This window comes from Mytilus galloprovincialis, chromosome 7, assembly GCF_965363235.1.
Source record: "Mytilus galloprovincialis chromosome 7, xbMytGall1.hap1.1, whole genome shotgun sequence".
In the NCBI taxonomy this organism is placed as follows: domain Eukaryota; kingdom Metazoa; phylum Mollusca; class Bivalvia; order Mytilida; family Mytilidae; genus Mytilus; species Mytilus galloprovincialis.
Genome location: NC_134844.1, coordinates 74241342 through 74265052, shown reverse-complemented (window position 1 = coordinate 74265052; position 23711 = coordinate 74241342). Strand labels below are relative to the sequence as shown.

Sequence of the window (23711 nt, the reverse complement as noted above, 5' to 3'; positions counted from 1 at the left end):
ATTATGAAGATTCGAAAATAATGGGCCAACAAACAATCAATTATAGGGGGAAATGACCTAATAAATAAGTTTAAGAATTCAGACTTGAAAGACTCCAACCCTGCCCTAAGCGGTGCATAACGTTTGCGCGCATTACCATTACATTTGCGCTCAAAATTCATAACGTAAGCGCGCAGTTTTTGATTGCATTTGCGCGCTTTTATCTGACAGGTAAACTCAGGTAAATACAGGTCATCATACTTGCATGTAATTATTCCTTAATTTATTTTTAACTTTACTAGAACTAGCAACACCTCTGATATTCTAGAATTCTCTGCTCACCAACAAGAAAGCGGAACTGGGATTTTGAGGCAGGCTATATTCAGTCCGTTTTATTATGCATAAATAAAGATCTCTGTGACCTGTTTTACGTCTAGATTAAATACTAAATACTTGAAATATATAGAGATAAAATGTTAAAATGTAAAAACATATTTAATCTAAAAGGTACCTGTAAAATAAATGCGCGCAATTGTAATCAAAAGATGCATGCAAACATAAATGTTTTAATCCCTAAATGCGCAAAAATGAAATGCACCCACTCTTAGTACTTGCACTGTAGCCATCTCTTTCGTACCTTTTGTTTATGTCGTTGAGGACATTCAATCATCATAAATTCATGACCAACCTCTTTTGCCTGGAAAGATTTAGAGCTCGTACTTTTATGGAGAGACCAATTGTAAGATTACAGACATAAAGTGTCAGAGCTAGTACATATCTTGAGAGACCAATTGTAAGGTATCAGGGTCACAAAGTGTCAAAGGATATACATTACTGGGGAGACAAACTGTAAGGTTACAGATCTTGTTCATTTTTTTTTTAGCCACACTGGAAGGTTACTAAGGTATAATGTGTAACTTAACAGATGATGTACATATCTAGGGAGACAAACTGTCAGGTTACAGAGGCATAAAGTGTCAGAGTTGGTACATTTCTTGAGAGACCAATTTGTTAGCCAACAGAGACATACAATATCAGAGCTTGTTAATTTTTGTGAGACAAACTAGAAGGTTACTAAGGTATAAAGTGTCAAAGGATATACATTACTGGGGAGACAAACTGTAAGGTTAAAGAGGCATAAAGTGTCAGAGTTGGTACATTTCTTGAGAGACCAATTTGTTAGTCAACAGAGACATAAAATATCAGAGCTTGCTAATTTTTGTGAGACAAACTGTAAGGTTACTAAGGTATAAAGTGTCAGAGCTTAGTCATATCTGGGGAAACTAATTGTAAGAGTACAGAGGTATAAGGTGTCAGAGCTTGTACATTTTCAGGGAGGCCAATTTGTTAGCTAACAGAGGCATAAAATATCAGAGCTTTTTTTCATTTAGGGAAACAAACTGTAAGATTACTAAGGTATACAGTGTTAGAGGATGTACATTTCTAGGGAGACAAACTGTAAGGTTACTAAAGTATAAAGTGTTAGAGGATGTACATTTCTAGGGAGACTAACTGTAAGAATAAAGTGGCATAAAGTGTCAGAGTTTAGTCACATCTGGGTAGTCAAATTGTCAGGTTACAGGGGTATAAAGTGTCAGAGCTTGGCATTATCTGGGGAGACAAATTATAAGGTTACAGAGGTATACAGTTTCAAAGCTTGGCATTATACAGAGGTATAAATAGTCAAAGCTTGTTCACTCCTAGGAAGACAAACTGTAAGGTTACAGAGGCGCAAAGTGTAAGAGGATGTACATTTTTAGGAAGACCAATTGTAATATAACAGATGCATAAAGTGTCAGAGCTTGTTCATATCTTGAGAGACCAATTGTAGGGTATCAGGGGGACAAAATGTCAGAGGATGTACATTACTGGGGGACCAATTGTTGGGTTAAAAAGTGTCAGAAAATGTACATTTCTAGGGAGGCAAACTGTTAGGTTGTAGATGAATAAATGGTCAGAGCTTGCGAGACCCACTATAAGGTTACAAAGAAATAAATTGTCAGAGAATTTACATTTGAGACAAACTGTGAGGTTACTCACGTATAAAGTGTCAGAGTTTGTACATTTCTGGGGAGACAAACTGTAAGGTTCTAAAGACATAAATAGTCAGAGCTCGTTCATACTAGAGTCTTGAGAGACCAATTGTAAGGTTACATATACATAAAGGGTCAGAGCTTGTATATCTTGTGAGATAAGTTAATAAAAATAAATGCAAACAATTGTAACCAAAAGATGCATGCAAACATTAAAAAGTGTTAATCCCCAAATGCGCACAAACGTATGCGTCCACCCCTAGTACTAGAACTGTAGTAACACGGTGGGTATGGTTGTCCTGCGAGAGAACGTACTGTGCTGGTGATTCGGTCCTGACGGGTGCTGGTGATCAATGAAAAAATGTAAACAAAGACGAAAATGATGATTTTTGACGTTTTCACTCATAAAAAATGGAAGAAAACGGTTGAGATTTTTCAATTTTGTTTCTTATGGGTTCATATGTAAACCATTAAATAGTTGACCCTCTAAACTGTTTCAGTAAGCGTAACACAAAAATGCTCATTTTCAGAAAATCTAGAACTGAAAAAATAAAACAAAAATGCTCATAGAGTCCGCTTTCTATACAGCAATCCACACGACAAAACTATTTTGTGATTAAACATTGCAATTAATTAAAATTTAGCATTTTCTCAATTTATTCATGTCCTGATACTGTGCTGGTGGGTCCTGTCATTGTGCTGGTGGGTCCTGATACGGTGCTGGTGATTTTGGATAAGAAGTTGGTCATATTTGAAACAAATGTTACAAAATCAATAATATTGGGCAGATAAATGTTGTCAATAGGAATTATGACTCCTATTTTAGCTCTTGTGCATCCATTTTGGCTGTTTAATATGTGTTTTCAAATGATCGTAACTTGTATTATATAATTACATAAAAGGGCAACATCTTTCGTCCAATATCAGATAACAATATATAGTATCTAAAATAAAAATAGTTTTATTAAGATATTAAATGCCCCTTACATTGAGGCTTCAACAATGATCAAAGCCCATGCCGCATAGACTTGTTTGCTAGCGCTCCGCATTCCCCTCCCCACTTCCACCCAACCAATCCTCCTCATTTCCTCCTTCATTGTTACAGTGGTGTACCAACACAACAAAATAATAACACAAAGACACACATTATTGAACAACGAATGCTCGCAGGTACTGAACATGCTGAAAGCATTTTCAACTAATAGATAAACCATGTTCTCATATACAAAAATCCAAATCGTGTCGATTAAAAAAGTCTCAAAACTTAAGTTCACATTTTAATGTTTGATGAAGCAGAACTTTAAAAGTGTGCAGTGAATCTTGTGCTCACAACAGTTATTGTCATAATTATGTTTGCATAAGACTTATAAAGGAATAAAGAAGGTACCTATAATATTTTACACTTCAATTTAATAATCATGAATGGAAGGAAATGGTACGGAAGATTACATAGGACAAAAAGAAATTGATAGTTTTTTTTGACAAAAGACTTAAACGCTTCTTTGCATTATATAGAACAGCTCTTCTATAAAAGCATGCAAAAAAAACTTTGATTGACTTGCTTGATATGTTTGCTTGGATGTTTTCAAACAATAGGAAGGCGGAGTTTCAATACATACTGGGATTAATTTGATTGGACAAATAAAAACTGAGAGGAATTGAAGTTAATGTATTAGAAGAGCTGTAAATTCTAAGAAAAAAATCTTGTTGTCGTAGATGGTTAAATCCTCAACAAAATCTCAGTAACTTTGTTTAAACGAATAAAGGTTTCAAATCAAATGTTCGTGAACTGTTTAGCTTCCACCCTAACGAGGCATGTTAGCTGTTCGAATGCTGTTACAACTGACGCACGGAAACTTTCACATTTCCATCTTCTTTACTGAAATATTTTACCCAGCTCATACTTGACAGGATTGTTATCCTAGTAACAGGTATAACAAATGAATTGAACACGTCAAGTTAAAAATTCCACAATACTATATTATTCATTTTATGTGTCTATTTGTTCGAAAAAAGTCGAAAAGTAGAGAGTTTTTCTAATGTCATGATTATCAGTCGCTTTCTAGATCTATGCTAAGCATTTATTTCAGATGACATGGACTCCTCACCCTGGTGACCCTGCTGCGTTTCATAACTTTATCCGTATACATATATCAACAGATAAACAAAAGGCTGCAACTGGTATTTTTTTATTTAAAATGATTCGTTGTAACGAGAATTTTTGTGGTGAATGGAAACTGTGATGGTCAAAATCTTAAATTGCTTATAAATGTTGCTGGACCCAGTTTCGTTATCTGATCTGAATTTTCTGAAATGTGCAAAGTAAATGGATATTGGCCTTTTGATTTTTTTACTCGGTAAGTTTTGCCCTAATTGCTTGAACTTTTGCAATATTTACGCCGATTTCAATGAGTGTGTAGCCAAAGGGAATATCTTTGGTTATCTTGCTTGTTGAACAGAAAAGTCATTGTTATGTTATGTAAACTTCCCTACTTTAAGAGTAGACTAGTCCGACAAATGACACATCTTTCTGTCTGTAGGACAAGGCTACTTCGAAAGGAGGGTAATATACCTTACCTAACAATGAATTCACGGTTTAGCTAACAAGAAAGCTAACCAAAGATATTACCTTTGCCTACATACTCAATGGAATCGGCTGCAACTAAAAACTCGAATACACTTTAACAGACAATGGTCATGTTTGTTGATGAATATTTTTTTTCCTAGATTCACTCTTGAGCTTATATATGATCTTATAGCGATTCGGGTTGATAACCAGTTGAAATAAAGCCAGTTTTTTGTGTGTGTAGATTTGTATTGTTTTTAACTGTTATGACCTTTTAAAGTTAAATGTAGGTGTTTAATCTAAGAATTTCTTTTTTAAACTAATATACTTGTTTTATACTCAATTGGTAGTATGAAGCTACGAGATATTTTAACTTTTTGAAATTGAAGGCACAATTAATAAAGCAAACGGTAGTTTCAAATACTTTTAAATAGATTTTTAACGATAATGTATCCTTGTGTTGATCCCATGCTAAACATAACAAAAATCTCTGTTCAAAGGTCTGTGAATTTTCTACAAAAAAAGTGATTTTATTTTCACCAAATTCTCTTTTTCTACTAAATACAATAATGAACTATAAATAATAATGCTTTGCAAAAAGTTTCCCCTTGATATATGTAAAAAATTATATCTCTATTATTCCTTGTCTGTGCTGTTTTGATACTATTGCAGTTTGCACATTTCGTAATTGACAGGCCACAGAAGGGGTCATAAACCATACACGAAAAGATAAAATATTGATCTAAGTACTTAATTTGCATCTCTGAACCCCCACTCCCGGCTTGTTTTTTTAGGAGGGTGTCTAAAAATTGTCAATTACAGACAGCCGAGTACGCATTTTACTTTCAAGGCGTGATTACGTTGATTGTTAAAGTCCTGAAAACGGATAGATGGGAACAAAAATGTTTGATATATCTGGTTTTAGATTCAGTTTTTTTAAATATAAATTAAGGCTACATTTTCATATAATAATACTAAGAATTCACAATATCATAAAATGCAGAAAAAAATGGATGAATTGAAATATCTTAGTAAGGAGTCATTACTACAGAGATGGTGTGTTTGACACACAAAACGTAAAAGCTTAGTGATATTACCAATATTATAATAAAAGTGTATTTTAGTTGGGTAATTTTTCCATTTACTTAATTTTTTCAATTAGAAGTAAGGCACATTTGATTTTTATTCATAAAAATATTTAAATATAGAAAAGTAGGAAACATTGTTCACTTCCTCCCCAGTAATTCTTTATCAAAGATATTTATTTATTTTGGAATTTTGAAATGAAAAAGCTAAGAAATCTTAGTTTTGTTAGTGTTATTGTTGAAGGTCGTACGATGACGTATGGTTGTTAACACATACTTCCTTTGGTTTCTTATGGAAATTTGTCCATTGACAACAAACATACCACATCATATACTTTATATAAGTATTGTATAAATTACAACGTATTTTCATGATCTTGCAAAATGATCGTAATCCCGAAAAACGTTAACATATTTTCTTATCTTAAAATGGGACAAGAAGGGTTCCATTAACAGGCCAATAAATAAGATTACAGTTAATTTAAAAAAAAAAAATAGGGGTATGTTTTCTCTCATAATAACAGTAAACAGATTCACAAAAATGTCAATTTCAAGAAAGTAGACAACAGTTAATTAGTCAACAACAGTACAGCATCAATGATATAAAATATATGACACTTTTAACTAAATTAACTAAATTATAAAGGCACAGAACCAGGACATAGGAGCACAGAACCAGGACCGTTTTTCTTATCACCAGCACAGCGACAGGACAATTCCGTTTAACGAACTTGCACGACTTTTTCAATATAATATTGTTGTAATATACTTTGCATGGTACTTATGACGCATCAGAGAAAAATTAAGCAACAAAACAGTCGTTTTATTGCCGTTCTGATACAATGTAAACAAACCCACCAGCACAGAATCAGGACCCACCAGCACCCGTCAGGACCGAATCACCAGCACAGTACGTTCTCTCGCAGGACAACCATACCCACCGATCTCTTTCGTATGTTTTGTTTATATCGTTTAGGACTTTTAATTATCACGTTAAATTCATGACTAACTTCTCTTGCCTGAAAAGATTTAGAGCTCGTACTTTTATGGAGAGACCAATTGTAAGATTAAAGACATAAAGTGTCAAAGCTTGTACATATCTTGAGAGACGAACTGTAAGGTATCAGGGGCACAAAGTGTCAAAGGATATACATTACTGGGGAGACAAACTGTAAGGTTATAGATGCGTAAAGTGTCAGAGTTTGTATATTTCTTGAGAAACCAATTGGTTAGCTAACAGAGGCATAAAATATCAGAGCTTGTTCATTTTTGTGAGACAAACTGTGAGGTTACTAAGGTATAAAGCGTCAAAGCTTGTTCATATCTGGGGAGACCAACTGTAAGGATACAAAGGCATAAAGTGTCAGAGCTTGGTCATATTTGGGAGACCAACTGTAAGGTTACTAAGGCATAAAGTGACAGAGCTTGATTATATCTTGGGGACCAATTATAAGGTTACAAAGGCATAAAGTGTCAGAGCTTGGTCATATCTGGGGAGACCAATTGTAAGGTTACAAAGGCATAAAGTGTCCGAGCATGATTGTATCTGTGGAGACCAATTATGCCAGAGCATGTACATTACTTGGGAAATTAATTCTGTGGTACATTAGAATATATAGTTTTTATCCTGTGTACGGTAAGTTCCTCACATGCTGATCATTCAAAAACCTTTCAACTAGTTGAAGGGTCTGTAGGTGAACTGTTACAAGGCAAATTTGTTCCCACCCTTAAACATTCCATCACTATCTAGTGGCAAATGGTGCCACGATATATCGGTAGCATGAGTTCGGATCCCTTTCAGGGAAGAACAAAAATAATTTCGCAGGTTCCGCAAATTAACTTATCTAACGCTTTGGGAATGATATTTCGACGAATTATATATTCAGAACGTATTTTCTTTCAGCCTTGTATCATCCATCACTGGTGATTCGATGGATAAAATATGTAGAGGTGACACTGGTTCAGACGTACTTTATTTATATATATATAAATATAAATAACGTCTAGAATAAAGCGCAACAATGTTATATCTACTTGTAGACGCATTTTTAGCGAGTGCATAGTTTGTCAAAGTTTAAGGCCGCATTTCTTTCAAACCAACATTATTTAAACGTTGTGTCGCGTTTGTTGTTGTTTTCTAAATGCTACAAAAGTAGAAATAAATGCAAAGTTTGATAAGTCTTTACTGACCCTGTTTGAACTTTCAATAATGCATGCACATGTTGTTGGTAAACAGATTTTTTACTAACGTAGAAACAAACTTCGTTTAATTAGGTTGAAGTTAGAAACAAATGTAGCGTTTGAACTAACAGACGACAAACAACAAAACTGCAGACGCATTTCTAGCGTTTGCATAGTTTGTCAAAGTTTATGAACACTTTGCAAACATATGTTTGAAAGAAATGATCAAAACATGTGCGCGCTTAGCCGTTTGCATCGTTTGTGTTTGAAAGAAATGCACCCTAAGTAAACTTGAAAACGTATGTCAGAATTAAATGATCAAAACATGTGAGCACTTAGCGGTTTGCATCGTTTATGTTAGAAAGAAATGCACTCTTGAATACGTGATGAACTTTTAAAATAAGAAAAAGATAAAGGTATCACGATATGGCAATTTGTTTACAAGCTATTGTATTGTAAGGAGTGAAGTACGGTCATAGTTTTTTTTTTAAATGTCATGTACCGAGTACCGTTAACTGAAAAAGGTTCGTTATTCACCATGTTTCGTGAAATCGATAAAAAGATCAGCGTGCAGGACATTTTTCGTTTATCGTGAAATGGCAATTTTATTTCAAGTTCTTCCGTGCAGATACCCCCTCCTTAAATTGATCACGTTCTGGTTTTATATAATCTTTTAAATGATATAAGTTGACTTCATCATTAATTAAAAGCCCTCGTGCGCATCTTTCATCTGGCACTAATTCAATAATTATTAATGATTTACGGAAAGTTATTTCTTTAAATTAAGATAGAGAAGAACGTAACCTTTTCTGTGATACGAAACAAAGATGTTTTTTACATAATGCTTAAATCCATATTTAAACGACTTTGTACTGTTTTGGGATTTAGCCGATGAACATTATTACCACTGTATTTCAAAATGTTTAGACAATATTATTCGACGATTTTTATTTTTCTGTGGATGAACTACTTATGCGAATGTCGGGACCTGGAGACATTTGTAGCCCCGATAGTGGACAACAATGGGGCACCACTGGTAGCAATTGTTAATACAACCCGCATAAGTTCGCATATAGTCCGGTCGATAGAAATGCCTCTACGGGTAATAATAAATGCAACAATAGATGCCAAATTTGACGACAAGCTAAAAGAAGATATAGTGTCGAGTAAAGTTTTGAGAAAAGTTAACGACAAGTTTGACGCCTTATAACAAAAGATGGACGAACATATTGGAGATAACCGAAACCAAATAACTGAAGTAAACCAGGACATTGCTACTTTACGGAAAGAAATGCAAGAATTGCAGAATTTGGCTAAAACTGTCAATGACATGAATACAAGGGGTAAGTTTACATTTTACCATACAACATATCAATGAAGGTTTTTGATTTCTGCGGTCGTATGATATTTTGACGTTGTCAGCGTCGTCGTCGTCGTCCGATCATTTGGTTTTCAGACAATAATTTGAGTAAAGGTGTACGGATAGGCATGTGTAACGAAAGGTTTGGATTGATTTTGGGAGTTTTTACCAAAAACGTTAAGGAATTACGGTCTAAATATATAGCAGAGTCTTTAAAATTAGGATATTCTGGTTACCAGACAATTACTTGTGTATGTCTCTTTATAAAGTTGTATCGGAAAGTTCCATAGCTCTAAAGAAAGGTTGCTGTCTCATTGACGATTACTTGCAAGTCCCACACCTTCTTGTATTCTTACATGCAAAAATCATATTTAAATGGTGCGAAAAAAAAGGGTAGGGAAAATCTAAAATCGAAAGGATACCGACAAACCATCCGTATTGATGAATGCACTTTTCTATAACCAAGCAAAACTTATCATGGAAAAATCAGTTTGATTTTTTTATTAGCACGGCATAATGTCTATGTAGATGATTATATCTCATTACCATGAATCGCCATTCTGGTCTAGAAGAGATAAATTAAATTTGTTTCTCTAACTGTTATTTTTCATAATATCAATATTATATTTTCTGATTTCTTGCAGTTGCTCTGTCAGCATGTGCATCTCACACTACTGTCAGTCCACCAACAACTTTAAAATGTCTAGACATCAAGACGAGCGAAGGAATCACCAACCAACATCTAACCTCATTTAAATCAAGTGGTGTATTTGTGTGTGAAGTTCCTGGTCTGTACCATATTTCTGTCGTCGTTATGTCAAAAACAAATAGTGCATATGTGACAATTTATAAAAATGATATAGAACTTATAGAAGGAAATATCAACAATTATAATACAGAACATGGACCTTTCTTTCAATCAAATGCTGCAATTGTGGTGACTGAATTACAGAAAGGTGACACTATCGATATAAAACCTGGAAATAAAGGCATGAGGATATACGGTGGTAGCTATTCGTGTCTAACAATAGTGAAAGTTACTTAAATTATATGTATCATGCAGTATCAATGTCTAAAACGAAAGAAAAGGCATGCACACTCTCCATTTCTGATTAAAAAATAATTTTCTTTAAATGTGTTAATTCATACTGAATATCATATTGTTCCTGATAATTAATAAGAATTCCTTTTCTCAATATAAAAAGAAAAGAATCACGATTACAAAGATTCGTTAAAGTAAACCTATCAAGATATAAAACTTTTTCTGCACGTCATATATATCTTTTATTTATCTCTTTAGCTTGAGCTTGAATAAGATGAGATGTGGAGTACAAGTTGAGATAAAAAAATAACACCAAGGTCAATGTCCGATCTTCAAAAGTAGACATGATTCTACATATGAACAAAGCTTAGCTTTTAGTTCTAGTATTAACCCACACGCTAAAATGAGGCGTTTCTATTGTAGTACAGGGACTCGCAAAAATGTGCAGCCATGCACGTTCGGTCGGAATGGGGTCCAGCCAATATGTGCCCAAAATAGCCTGAAAAAGAACAAATTGGAAGTTGAAACAAACTTTAAATCCGATGACAGGCTCTGTGTACATTAATGTATCGTTTCAAGAACTACCCACCCTTCTTCCGGTTTACATAACTTGCATAATCTACCTATGCTATGGTATCAAATTGTTTATAAAGTGATGGACGTTAAAAGTAATCAAATAAAAATGGAAATGGGGAATGTGCCAAAGAGACAACAACCCGACCATAGAAAAAAACAACAGCAGAAGGTCACCAACAGGTCTTCAATGTAGCGAGAAATTCCCGCACCCGGAGGCGTCCTTCAGTTGGCCCCTAAACAAATATATACTAGTTCAGTGACAATGAACGCCATACTAATTTCCAAATTGTACACAAGAAACTAAAATTAAAATAATACAAGATCAACAAAGGCCAGAGGCTCCTGACTTGGGACAGGCGCAAAAATGAGGCGGGGCTAAACATGTTTGTGAGATCTCAACCCTCCCCCTATACCTCTAGCCAATGTAGAAAAGCAAACGCACAGCAATACGCACATCAAAATTTAGTCCAAGAGAAGTCCGAGTCTGATGTCAGAAGATGCAACCAAAGAAAACAAACAAAATGACAACAACACACAAACAACAACAGACCACTAGCAGTCAACTGACATGCCAGCTTCAGACCTCAATTAAACCGACCGAAAGATTATGATTTCATCATATGAAAATCAGGCACAATCCTTCCCGTTAGGGGTTTAGTATCATACCATCATAACATATATGAAAAGAACATAACCCGTGTCATGCCAACAACTGTTTTTTGAATAAATGTGTTTAGTTCCGATGCAAAGACCCTATAAGTGAATCAATATAATTAACGCCAAAGTATGCAATCTTTAATGACCCGACAACAGTATCATAACCATATCCCTTCCCAATAAGTCTATTCAAACGTCCTGTCAGTCTTCGAGGCGAATACTGACACCCTTGTGCCTTACAAAGAACACTTCCATAAAAAATTGGATGCGAAACACCTGGACGTATAAGAAGTCTGTACGTCGAGCTACATTTACGAATGATGTCCCTACACCGATGACAAAATTTAGTAAATGTTTTGACTAGTTTGTGATATCGAAAACCCTGGTGTAATAATTTTTCAGTAAAACATAAATTTCTCTCGTTAAAATCTAAAACATTGTTACATACACGAGAAAATCGTACAAGTTGAGATATATAAACACCGTAAGATGGTCACAAGGGAACGTTACCATAAAAAAAAAATGGATAAGTAACGATGAAAAATCATCTCTTTTATCATAAATTTTAGTATTCAGCTTTCCGTTAGTGATATAGATATCAAGATCGAGGAAAGGGCAGTGGTCATTGTTAGTACTAGCTTTATTTAAAGTAAGTTCAACAGGATAAATTTCATTAATATACATACTGAAGTCGTCATTATTGAGAGCCAATATATCACCCAAAATATCTAAAAGTATTATTAAATTTGTTTATCAGATGTTGTTTCGATGGAATATATATATGATAACAATGCGTAGATAGCTCAAGATGAACAGGAGCAATTCTGACATAATCACTTACAAAGGGGGTGACCATTTGATTTTCGGCCAGGGGATGGGGGAGAGGTGTTGAAAATGAATTTTTTGCAACACAAAATGTTAATAGAGAAGATAATTGTGTATAAAAGTTAAAATAAAAATTCGTACCGGTTCCACGGAACCCTGTATCTCGTCTACTTTTGCTGTTAGTCACAGGCTAACAAATGGGGTTCTATCTTTTGCTTCTGTCCAAATTTGGTAAAAAGCCAGGATGGTTTATGAATCTGATAAATGTTTTAAAATCTTTTAACTGCTTCTGTCCAAGTTTGGTTAATAAAATTCAGGATGGTTTATGAATCTAATGAATGTTTTTACAACTTTTTTACAGTGTAAATTTAATGTAAACTGGCAGAAAAAGTATCCTTTTTTTACAAAATTTACTACTGGATACTATCTTCTGATCATAAATTGCTTCTGTCCAAGTTTGATAGAAATCCAGGATAGTTTAAGAAAGTTATTAAAACCGCAGAGTGAATATTTGTGGACAACCGCCGCCGACGACTGAATGTAGGATCGCCATGTCTTGCTTTTGCGACAAAAACGAACAACACTTATGAACCACATCAACAAACTACAACCCCTGAACCTTCTCCTGGCTTAGGACAGGTGCTTACAAATGCAGCAGGTTTAAACGTTTTAACAGGCGCCAACCTTCATCCCAACATGAAACGGTAGAGTAACATAACAATATAAAAAGTAACACTATAAAATTTTAATTGAAATTACCGAACCCGATCATATAGACAAAGATCAGTAATCAAAGTCTTGTTTCATTTTTGTCTTTCTCCAATGCACTTTTCCTACAGTTTAACGTTCAATTCTTCCAACTACATATCATGTGAACAAGACATGTTCGCCTGTCGTCTCTGAAACTATTCGAACTCTTGTGCTTCGAAACAAGCACAGGAACAATATTTAACTTTTTCATTTTCCAAAAATCCTTTATATCGATGTCATTTATAAAAAATGTTGAAAAAGTTTGAATTTAAATAAATGCATGTCTCTTTTTAATTGATGTTAGTTTATCTATGAGTGTCATGATTGATTAAGGGGGTGGGGTGGATTCAGGTCTCTTTATTTTCTTGACCTTCATATATCATTTCTTTAGGATTATTTTTATTCGTTGGATACCATTTTTCGTTGGTTTCGTGTGCGCAGATGAACTACGAATTCAAATGTTAAACGAATTATGGAAGGTGCCAGTTTTTACTCAATCCACGAAAATGAAAGAATACACAGTACTCCATATCCATTACTTCGATTAAAAGGGTGGAGACAAAAATACAATCAATCAATGGGAAATATAGAATACATAATGATTTATCAATAAAATCAAATTTGACAATGGGTGCTGGTGATTGCTAGTAAACACCTTTGTAACAGATCCATATTCATAAAAGTATGGAATCCAAATAACAGGTACAACAGTGGTCGATACTGGGGAAATGATGGTCCGGAGGTTGGAAGTCCCATTTCCCCCTTTTTACCGAGGGTTTAAACATGGAAGTATTGTTACTTCCATGGTTGAAACCCCTCCACCCTTATCAAAATGGCTTGATCCGTCCCTGTAAAATATGATCATATCGTAATATTTCATGGAAAAAAGTAGAATCACAAAAATACTGAACTGCGAGGAAAATTTAAAAAGAAAAGTCCCTAATCAAATGGCAAATTAAAAAGCTTAAACACATCACACGAAAGGATAACAACTGTCATTTCCTGACTTGGTACAGGCAATTTTTTACGTAGAAAATGGTGGATTGAACATAGTTTTATAGCTAGAAACCTCTCACTTGTATGACAGTCGAATCAAATTCCTTTATGTTGACAACGATGCGTGAACAAGTGAACAAAACAAACAGACACAATAGGTAACAAGAGTGCACACGCTGAAATGTTTCGCCTTCTTTACCAATCATTGATATTATGGTAATAGTCCTAAATATAGAGCTTTACTACAACTATCACATAAACTTAACATGATCCAAGAAAATGAATTCTGCAAGGTCATACAAACAAATAAATGCATGTGCACCTTAAAATCATTCAATACAATAAATATAGTTCACTTATAATTGCTTATAGTTTTTAAGAAACAGATTTAACAAGAAAAATATACATTGACCAATGAACCATGAACATAAGGTCAAGGTCAGATGAACCATGCCAGGCAGATATAAGACATGTACAGCTTACAATTCTTCCATACAACAAAGATAGTACACAAAATGTATACCTTTTGCTTATAGTTTGAGAAAAACAGACCAAAACACAAAAACTTAACACTGAGCAATGAACCGTGAAAATGAGGTCTAGGTCAAATAAAACCTGCGAGACTGACATGTACAGAATAAAACTTTGTTTCCAGGTAGTCAATGAACCATGAAAATGAGGTCAAGGACAATGGACATATGTCAGACAGAAACTTTGTAACATCAAGCATCTATATACAAAGTATGAAGTATCCAGGTCTTCCCCCTTTTAAAATATAAAGCTTTTAAGAAGTCAGCTAACGACACGGCCGACTCCGGATCACTATCCTATGTCGAGCTTTCTTACATTACAAGCACGAGGACACATTTTACAGCATCCAAACATCACAAGCAACAAACCCTACAATCAATATACAAATAAAAGGAGAATGTGTCTCCAAGAACGATAAAAGTAACGCTACCCAAATTTGTATTTGATCTGAGTTTTGTGGCAATTGTGTATATGTTTCATGATGTTTGGTTGAGACAAACTTAGATTACAGAACAGAAACTTAACATTTTGCAATTTTTCGATTTATGAATTGGCGTTCGGTAACCTATAGTTGTTAATGTCTGTGTCATTTTGGTCTCTTGTGGACAGTTGTCTCATTGGCAATCATACCACATCTTCTTTTTTATAAACTTGATATTGGTTATAACCTGACACTTCCCAAATTCAACTTTATCTGTGTTTTGTTGTAATAAGCATTGAGTAGTTTCATAACATTTGGTTGAGGCAACTAATTTTTGTGTGCATTTTTTCCATTAATAAAGGGGCATAATTCAAGAAATGTTAAAGTGACCTCACCAAAATTCAAACTTGATCGGTATTTTGAAGAAATAAGAATTGTGCATAAGATTGATTACATTTGATTGAGGCATGCAAACTTAAGTAAGAGAATGGAAACTTAAAAAATTTTGTAATTTTTCCATTTATAAAGGGGCATAACTCTACAAGGTTTAAGTGACGCCACCAAAATTCAAACTTGATCTGTGTTTTGTGGTATTCAGCATTGTGTATAAGTTTCATAACATTTTGTAGAGGCAAACTGAAGTTAGAGAATGGAAACCATATTGAGGACGTACATACTTATGTACAGATGGACAAGGGTAAAACTTAATGCCCCAGCCGCCATGGTGGCGCATAAAAAATTTGTAAGGGGTCCTACGAACTTAGTGTCTCGCCTACTTTTGCTATTAATCACAGGCTCAACAAAAATGAGGGAAAAATAATAATAATATTCCTCTTGATAATATCTTTTGATTGAAAGAAGCTTCTGTCCAAGTTTGGTAAAAATCCAGGATAGTTTATGAATCTTGTAAATGTTTTTTACAAGAATAATGCTTACTTGGGCCCCTTTTTGGCCCCTAATTCCTAAACTGTTCAGACCTCAACTCCCAAAATAAATCCCAACCTTCCTTTTGTGGTCATAAACATTGTGTTTAAATTTCATTGATTTCTATTTTCTTATACTAAAGTTATTGTGTGAAAACCAAGAATAATGCTTATTTAGGCCCTTTTTTGGCCCCTTATTCCTAAACTGTTTGAACTAAAACTTCCAAATTCAATCCCAACCTCCCTTTTGTGGTCATAAACCTTGTGTCAAAATTTCATAGATTTCTATTTACTTAAACTAAAGTTATAGTGCGAAAACCAAGAAAATGCTTATTTGGGCCCTTTTTGGCCCCTAATTCCTAAAATGTTGGGACCAAAACTCCCAAAATCAATCCCAACCTTTCTTTTGTGGTCATAAACCTTGTGTTAAAATTTCATAGATTTCTATTCACTTTTACTAAAGTTAGAGTGCGAAAACTAAAAGTATTCGGACGACGACGCAGACAATGACGCCAAAATGATACCAATATACGACCAAAAAATTTTCAATTTTTGCGGTCGTATAAAAACTTTAACTCCAGACTATATGTAATGTTTTTGCAGAAAAACTAAGTCCATTTATAAGTAAAATACGGGAAAAGTGGATTTTTATTTTACAAAATTTACTTCTGGATACTATCTTATGATTATAAACAAGCTTCTGTCCAAGTTTGGTAGAAATTCAGGATACTTTAGGAAAGTTATTAAAATTTCAATAACCACAGAGTGAATATTTGAGAACGCTGGGGACGGAATGAAGGATAGCTATGTTTCGCTTTTTCGACAAAAAGGAACAAGAATGTGTCCATAGTACACGGATGCCCTACTCACACTGTCATTTTCTATATTTAGTGGACCGTGAATTTGGGGTAAAAACTCTAATTTGGCATTTAAATTAGAAAGATCATATCATAGAGAACATGTGTACTAAGTTTCATGTTGATTGGACTTCAACATCATCAAAAACTACCTTGACCAAAAACTTTAACCTGAAGCGGGACAGACGGACGAAAGGACGCACAGACCAGAAAACATAATGCACCCTCTACTATCGTAAGTCGACTATCGTAGGTGGGCATAAAAAGATGTGGTATGATTTTCAATGGGACAATTATTTGCCCAAGTTCCCAAACTCATAATGTCTGTTCTTTAAAATTGTTCACATTTGGTCAGTTTTATCAATGTAACAATTGTTAAATATATGGATCACATACATTAGACTCATTCAAACATATGTATTATGTTGTTTATTAAAACAGCCTATATTTAATAATTTGTTTTTATTTTTTGTGTTTTAAAGAAACTTTCAGCTCTATGGGCTATTTCGTGTTAGTCAGTTTGTATTGGTGGAAGAAACAATTGCCTTTTAACCCAAACATCGTCAAGGGCGATTGATCATTGGTGTTTATCACCACTTTCAATTGATTATTGGTGTTTATCACCACTTTCAATTGATTATTGGTGTTTAACTCCACTTTCAATTGATCATTGGTATTTATCACCACTTTCAGTTGATTATTGGTGTTTATCACCACTTTCAGTTGATTATCCGTGTGTATCACCACTTTCAGTTGATTATCGGTGTTTAACACCACTTTCAGTTGATTATCGGTGTTTAACACCACTTTCAGTTGATTATTGGTGTTTATCACCACTTTCAGTTGATTATAAGTGTTTATCACCACTTTCAGTTGATTATTGGTGTTTATCACCACTTTCAGTTGATTATTGGTGTTTATCACCACTTTCAGAATTTTTATCACCACTTTTAGCACTCATGGTGGTATTTTTTTATTGGTGGAGAATGCCAGAGTACATGAAGATAACCACCAACCTTTGGCAGCAAAATAGTAAGAGTGATTTTCAACAGATTCGTCGTGTGCTAAGATAAAATAAAACGTAGATATAATATTGTTCTATTTATTTGTTGTTTTGGCTCTATATAGCCCATATGATAAGCAGTATAGTACAGCACATAGTTTATAAGGCACATTAACAAGCATTACATGCTAACAAACACTGGGCACCCCTACACACATGGTAAGCCATAGAAAAAGGTCTCAAATAGACAGGGCTTACATAATACCGCAAAATTGGAAAATTAGTATCAATTAATTTTTTTCAAATGTCCATGATGGACTGCAATGTGATAAACAGGTATTTAAAATGGTTTACACAAATCTTCCATTGCAATGTGAATGATTACAATTAAATGTTTAAGAATATCAAAATGTCAATTTTGAAAATACATTTTAAACTTGCATTCCAAAAAAAACAAATAAAAAAATAATATGCATGTTTCCTTCCTCTATCATCTATAATATAGAGTTGGTTAGTTGGAATTAAAAAAAAATCCATTTGTTAAGTTTATCCTTTCTAACAAAAAATTATGTTTTTAGAGAATCCACACTGGATATTTTGTATCTAGTCATTCACATATATCTAACAATTTTTTAAGAACTTTTTTCCATAATTTTATTTGAAATATAATTAAAATAACTTTTAAATGACTACCATGTGTGTAGAAGTTCTGCTGGCCAGTGTAGGGATATATACAGTAGGAGGCTGGTTTGTCTATTGTTACACATTGACAAAATTCTACTTTAGAAACTTCATTTTTTACCAAAATATACCGTAATATCCACATCTTGACTTGAATTTGATCTAATCAGAAACTAAAGCATACTTAAAATCACACTTTTACCTAAATTTTTGTTAAAATTCAAAATATTGAATTAAATCTTAGCTTGAATTTGATTTGACCTAGAGATTTGTTAAATTTAAAATTCTGACTTAAATTTAATTTCACCTAAATTTTAATGATTAAATTCTTACAATTTTTACCGAAATCTCCAGTTTCACTCATATCATCATGATTATTAACCCTAATCAGAGTCTGCAATTCACAACATGACAACCACCCTTCTACTGCATCAGATCTGATGAAAATTAAATTAAAAAATTTACATTTACCCGTTTAATTAAAAATAGCACAAAAGCAGATCTGGGGTATCCCCTTAAATAGTATATAAACACATATCTAGAGAACATACAATATGAATAAAGCAATGACACAGAACAAATTCTCGTCTTAAAAATCTGTACATAAACTAAATGATGAGACTGAACATAAATATTCATATAACGCATAATAATTATTGAACATGAATATTCATATAACAAATGATAATTATTGAACATGAATATTCATATAACAAATGATAATTATTGAACACGAATATTCATATAACATATGATAATTGAGCATGAATATTCATATAAATTATAATTTCTACTAGTATTAGGTGGATATGAATATTCAAATCAATTTGAATAATGATCTTATGAAGCCCTGGAAAAATATTAGTACCTTTTTATGTAAACTATGAACCCAGGATACCTTTGCAAAGGGAGGTTATAAAATTGAATACAACAGATAACATAAAATTTTGTCATATTATAAATGTCAATAAAACTGAATGAAGTTCTAACATTAATTTCTCATCTAGCATTATCTAGGGGAGGGTTGAGATCTCACAAACATGTTTAACCCCGCCGCATTTTTGCGCCTGTCCCAAGTCAGGAGCCTCTGGCCTTTGTTAGTCTTGTATTATTTTAATTTTAGTTTCTTGTGTACAATTTGGAAATTAGTATGGCGTTCATTATCACTGAACTAGTATATATCTGTTTAGGGGCCAGTTGAAGGACGCCTCCGGGTGCGGAATTTCTCGCTACATTGAAGACCTGTTGGTGACCTTCTGCTGTTGTTTTTTTCTATGGTCGGGTTGTTGTCTCTTTGGCACATTCCCCATTTCCATTCTCAATTTTATTAGAATACAAATAAAATATCCTTTAATAACAAAATTTGAACTGGACAATTTATTCCGTACTCTAAATCTATCACCCCTATCCCCTTCTCCTTTTAAAAACACCTTTAGAGGTCCATGAATATAAGAACAAATTACCAATGTTGTAACAATTTCCAGATACAGAATTTTCCAGGGCTACATAAACAAAATTCCTGAGTTACTTTAAAACTTTGTTCACCTTATATAATTAAGTAGAGGTGCATGTATAGACATTTTCATACATGTATTTTATTTCCAGATATGAAATTAATTAAACACACACAATATATTGTTCATTTCAAGTCAACCTTCATAATTAAAAAAAAAAACAGAACAGAGAAGTTTCTAAAACTTGGTTTTAAATGCACAGCATTCCCCAGAATTAAACTGCCACATCTTTGTATTTATAACTCATTTCACGAAAAATCTTATGAGAAAGAAAATCATTTCTCTTAACAATGCTTAACATTGGTAAACAATTAATTATGGCATTGTTATTCTATATTTTATTTAAATATGATTGTTGTTTCCTTAATGTCCAGTGGCAAATATTTCATTCACCTTCTGGATGTCATTTGAAAAGCCATTATCAAAACTACTCTTTTTTTTCTTAGTAAAACTCAACATAACATCATAATGTTTTAAAAAAAAAGAAATATGTCTTCTATTAAGATAATAAGGCCTTGCAGTCCCTAAAACTTTTTGAGCATTATTATTGAAATTAACCAATCAAAATAATGGGTTTAGTATTTCAAGCAAAAATTTGTACTCCAAGTGCTGAGTAAAGTTTGATGACCGAGGGCCACAAAGTCTTTACATTTCCTAAGATGTTGGCAGCTCAATTCTGGTAATTTCAAAAACAACCTTTAAAATAATAAAGTCCGTAACAACATTGTACCTAAAATTTTTATAAAACAACAAATTTTTTCTCATATATAAAAAAGACGCTTGACAACCTTCCTTAGTTATTTTTCAGCACTAATTTGTATTTCGATCACAATATAACATAAGTATCACACAAAAACAAATTCTAAGAATTGTAAATATATAAATATTTGTTGTAAACTACTATTTTTTTTCATTTAAAAAGAAAAATGGCATCTTTGCTCCATAAAATATGTAATCTTCAAAATTTTAAATCTTTTTAAGATTACGAACAGCATGCAATAAACAATTTTAAAACTCAATAACAAAAAAGTATTTCTGGTAAAAATTAGAAAAAGTTCTATAATCGTATTAGGAAGTCTTCCCTTTGTGTAAACACAAAAAACAACAAAAACAAAATGAAGAAAGAGTCGAGAGAGATCAAGAATAGAAAAGAGATACAAGAAAACTCCTGAAGTCGAAAGTTAAAAAGGGATTGTTATCTTTTTTCACAAATATTTCAGACACATACCAATGATTTGAAAACAAAACAATTAACTATTCAAAAAACTATTGTCATACAGAATGTTGAAAACTTTGTAAATTTGAGATTTAAAAATAGGATTTCGTAGAATAACATTAACAACCCCTTTTAGGAAATGATACAGCTTAAAAAACATATATATATTTAGCAATAGCACAAATCGTTAGTAACCATGGTAACATTTCTATTTTTCCTATCACAATATTCCATGATTATGTGAAAGAGATAAAATTTCTGCCATTTCCACAAAAATTGTAAACAAGGTCATGAACTAAATGAATTGAACTCAAAACAACAAGATATTTTTGGCAGTTGTGCCCTGGTTACACATAGCTCTATCTACAAAATGTACAGAGATCAAAAGTCACCAATCAATGATACAATTTTAAGATAGATTGGTTGATTATTGGTTGCTTAACGCCCAGTGGCAAATATTTCATGCATGTACAGGACGATTTTTAGATTGAAGCCTAATGCATTCAATTCAACAGAACCAACGTACAATTCAAAACAGTTTTTTTGCCCTATATTCAATGACCCATATAAATCAGCCCTATAATTATAAATACAAATGCAATTATATATATGGAACTGATTTTTTTTTAATTTGCAAATTAAAACATTTCATACCAACATTATCTTTAAGCCTGACAAAATAATATCAGTTTATGTCAATTTTGAGTTTTGATAGTTAGTCATCATGAACTATTAGAATATTTTATTTTATGTTATGAATTCAATGTGTACAATAATTGAGACTTTGTGAATGCTATGTTCACATTTGAAACTTTGTGAATGCTCCGTTAACATATGGAACTTTGTGAATGCTCTGTTAACATATGAAACTTTGTGAATGCTATTTTAACATTTGAAACTTTGTGAATGTTCTGTTAACATTTTAAACTTTGTGAATGCTTGTTCTCATTTTAAACTTAATGGATGCTATGTTAACATTTGAGACTTTGTGAATGCTATGTCAATGTATGTACAAATTTGAAATGTTGAATACTAAAAGTAAATTTGAAATTTTGCGAATGCTACATGTTTACTTTTAAAACTTTGTGAATGCTATGTTAATATTTAAAATTTTGTAAATGTTTTGATTACATTTGCAACCTTGTGAATGCTCTCTTTAATTACCATGTTTACATTTAAAACTTTGTGAATGCCATATGTTTACTTTTGAAATTTTAAAATTTGGTGAATGCCATTTACGTATTTACATTTGAAAATTTGTGAATGCCATATGTTTACTTTTGAAATTTTAAAATTTGGTGAATGCCATTTATGTTTTTACATTTTAAAATTTGTGAATGCCATATGTTTACTTTTGAAATTTTAAAATTTGGTGAATGCCATTTACGTTTTAAAAATTTGTATCAGTGATTGGTGACTGTTGACCTTTTGACCTTTATATACATATTGTACACTGTATAAATATCATTTTTATACAATAACATCTATTACATGGCTTTATTTTTTTTTGTTTATAAAATGCCCATATCTAAAAATGTTGAGCACCAAAATTATTATACATAAAAAGCAGTAGCACATTTTTTTTTAATATTAGGCCAAATAAAAAAGTATGTGTGGTTCCAGTTACATCAGAAAAAATGTTAGGGTAGGTAGGTAGGGATTTTTTAAAAATTTTATGTTCTTTTTTTTACATTGAGTCTATGGAAGCAACATTCTGACTTTAACAGTGCTTAATGAAAAATGACAATAAAATCTTTAGGGTAGGCTATTTTTAAGCCGAAAAAGTAGGGACTGTAGGGTTACTGGAACCACACATATATTTTTATTTGGCCTTATGTGAACAGATACAAATGCTGCAATGAATCACATATATATAGCATTAAGATCTTAAGGCCATAAAAAATATTTCCTAGATTCTCATTCAACTAGTTCTTAAATTCATTTGAAATTTGGATATGCAAAAATTTTTTTTTTTTTTTTGCAGCATCAAGTCAGATGTGTAGATAAAATAGTTGACAATCCAAATTTAACTTTTTTTCAATTAACACAAATGTATGGTAACTACTTAACAATAATCAAATCACGCAAGTGAATTTCTGACTACATTAACAGACAAGAATTTATGTAATCTCAAAATTTTCTCTGGTTATCTCCATTAGATAAAAAAAAAGAACATAATTCTATGTTGTGTACTTATTAAATTCCCCCCCCCCCCCCCAAAAAAAAAAAAATGTAAACTGATTTTTTTTTTTTTATAGTAATGAACTTCAGTCACTTTGATGAATAAAAGAAAGATATTATCAAAACAGGGTCCATTTCAATTGAGTGCTGGGTAGAGAATCTAAAAATCTTTTTAAGTTGGCCTAAAAATAATACCATTACATCTAATAAACCTAACACAGTGACACAACAGGAAGAGAGAGTTTTTTATAAAGTGAACCTGCCCCTATACCTCACCTAACAACTTAAATTTGAGCACTTTGTCAGTTATGCAGGAAAACTTCATAAAACCAAT

The 23711-nt window shown here is 32.8% G+C and overlaps 1 protein-coding gene across 1 annotated transcript; it reads left to right on the top strand.

The window, feature by feature from the left end:
- The first annotated feature begins 8886 nt into the window (after positions 1–8886).
- LOC143081945 (uncharacterized) lies at positions 8887–10338 on the top strand. Its single transcript, XM_076257579.1, has 2 exons — positions 8887–9187; positions 9849–10338. Exons 1-2 carry the CDS (start codon positions 9061–9063, stop codon positions 10247–10249), a joined length of 528 nt encoding a protein of 175 aa, XP_076113694.1. The 5' UTR covers positions 8887–9060; the 3' UTR covers positions 10250–10338.
- The last annotated feature ends 13373 nt before the right edge of the window (positions 10339–23711 follow it).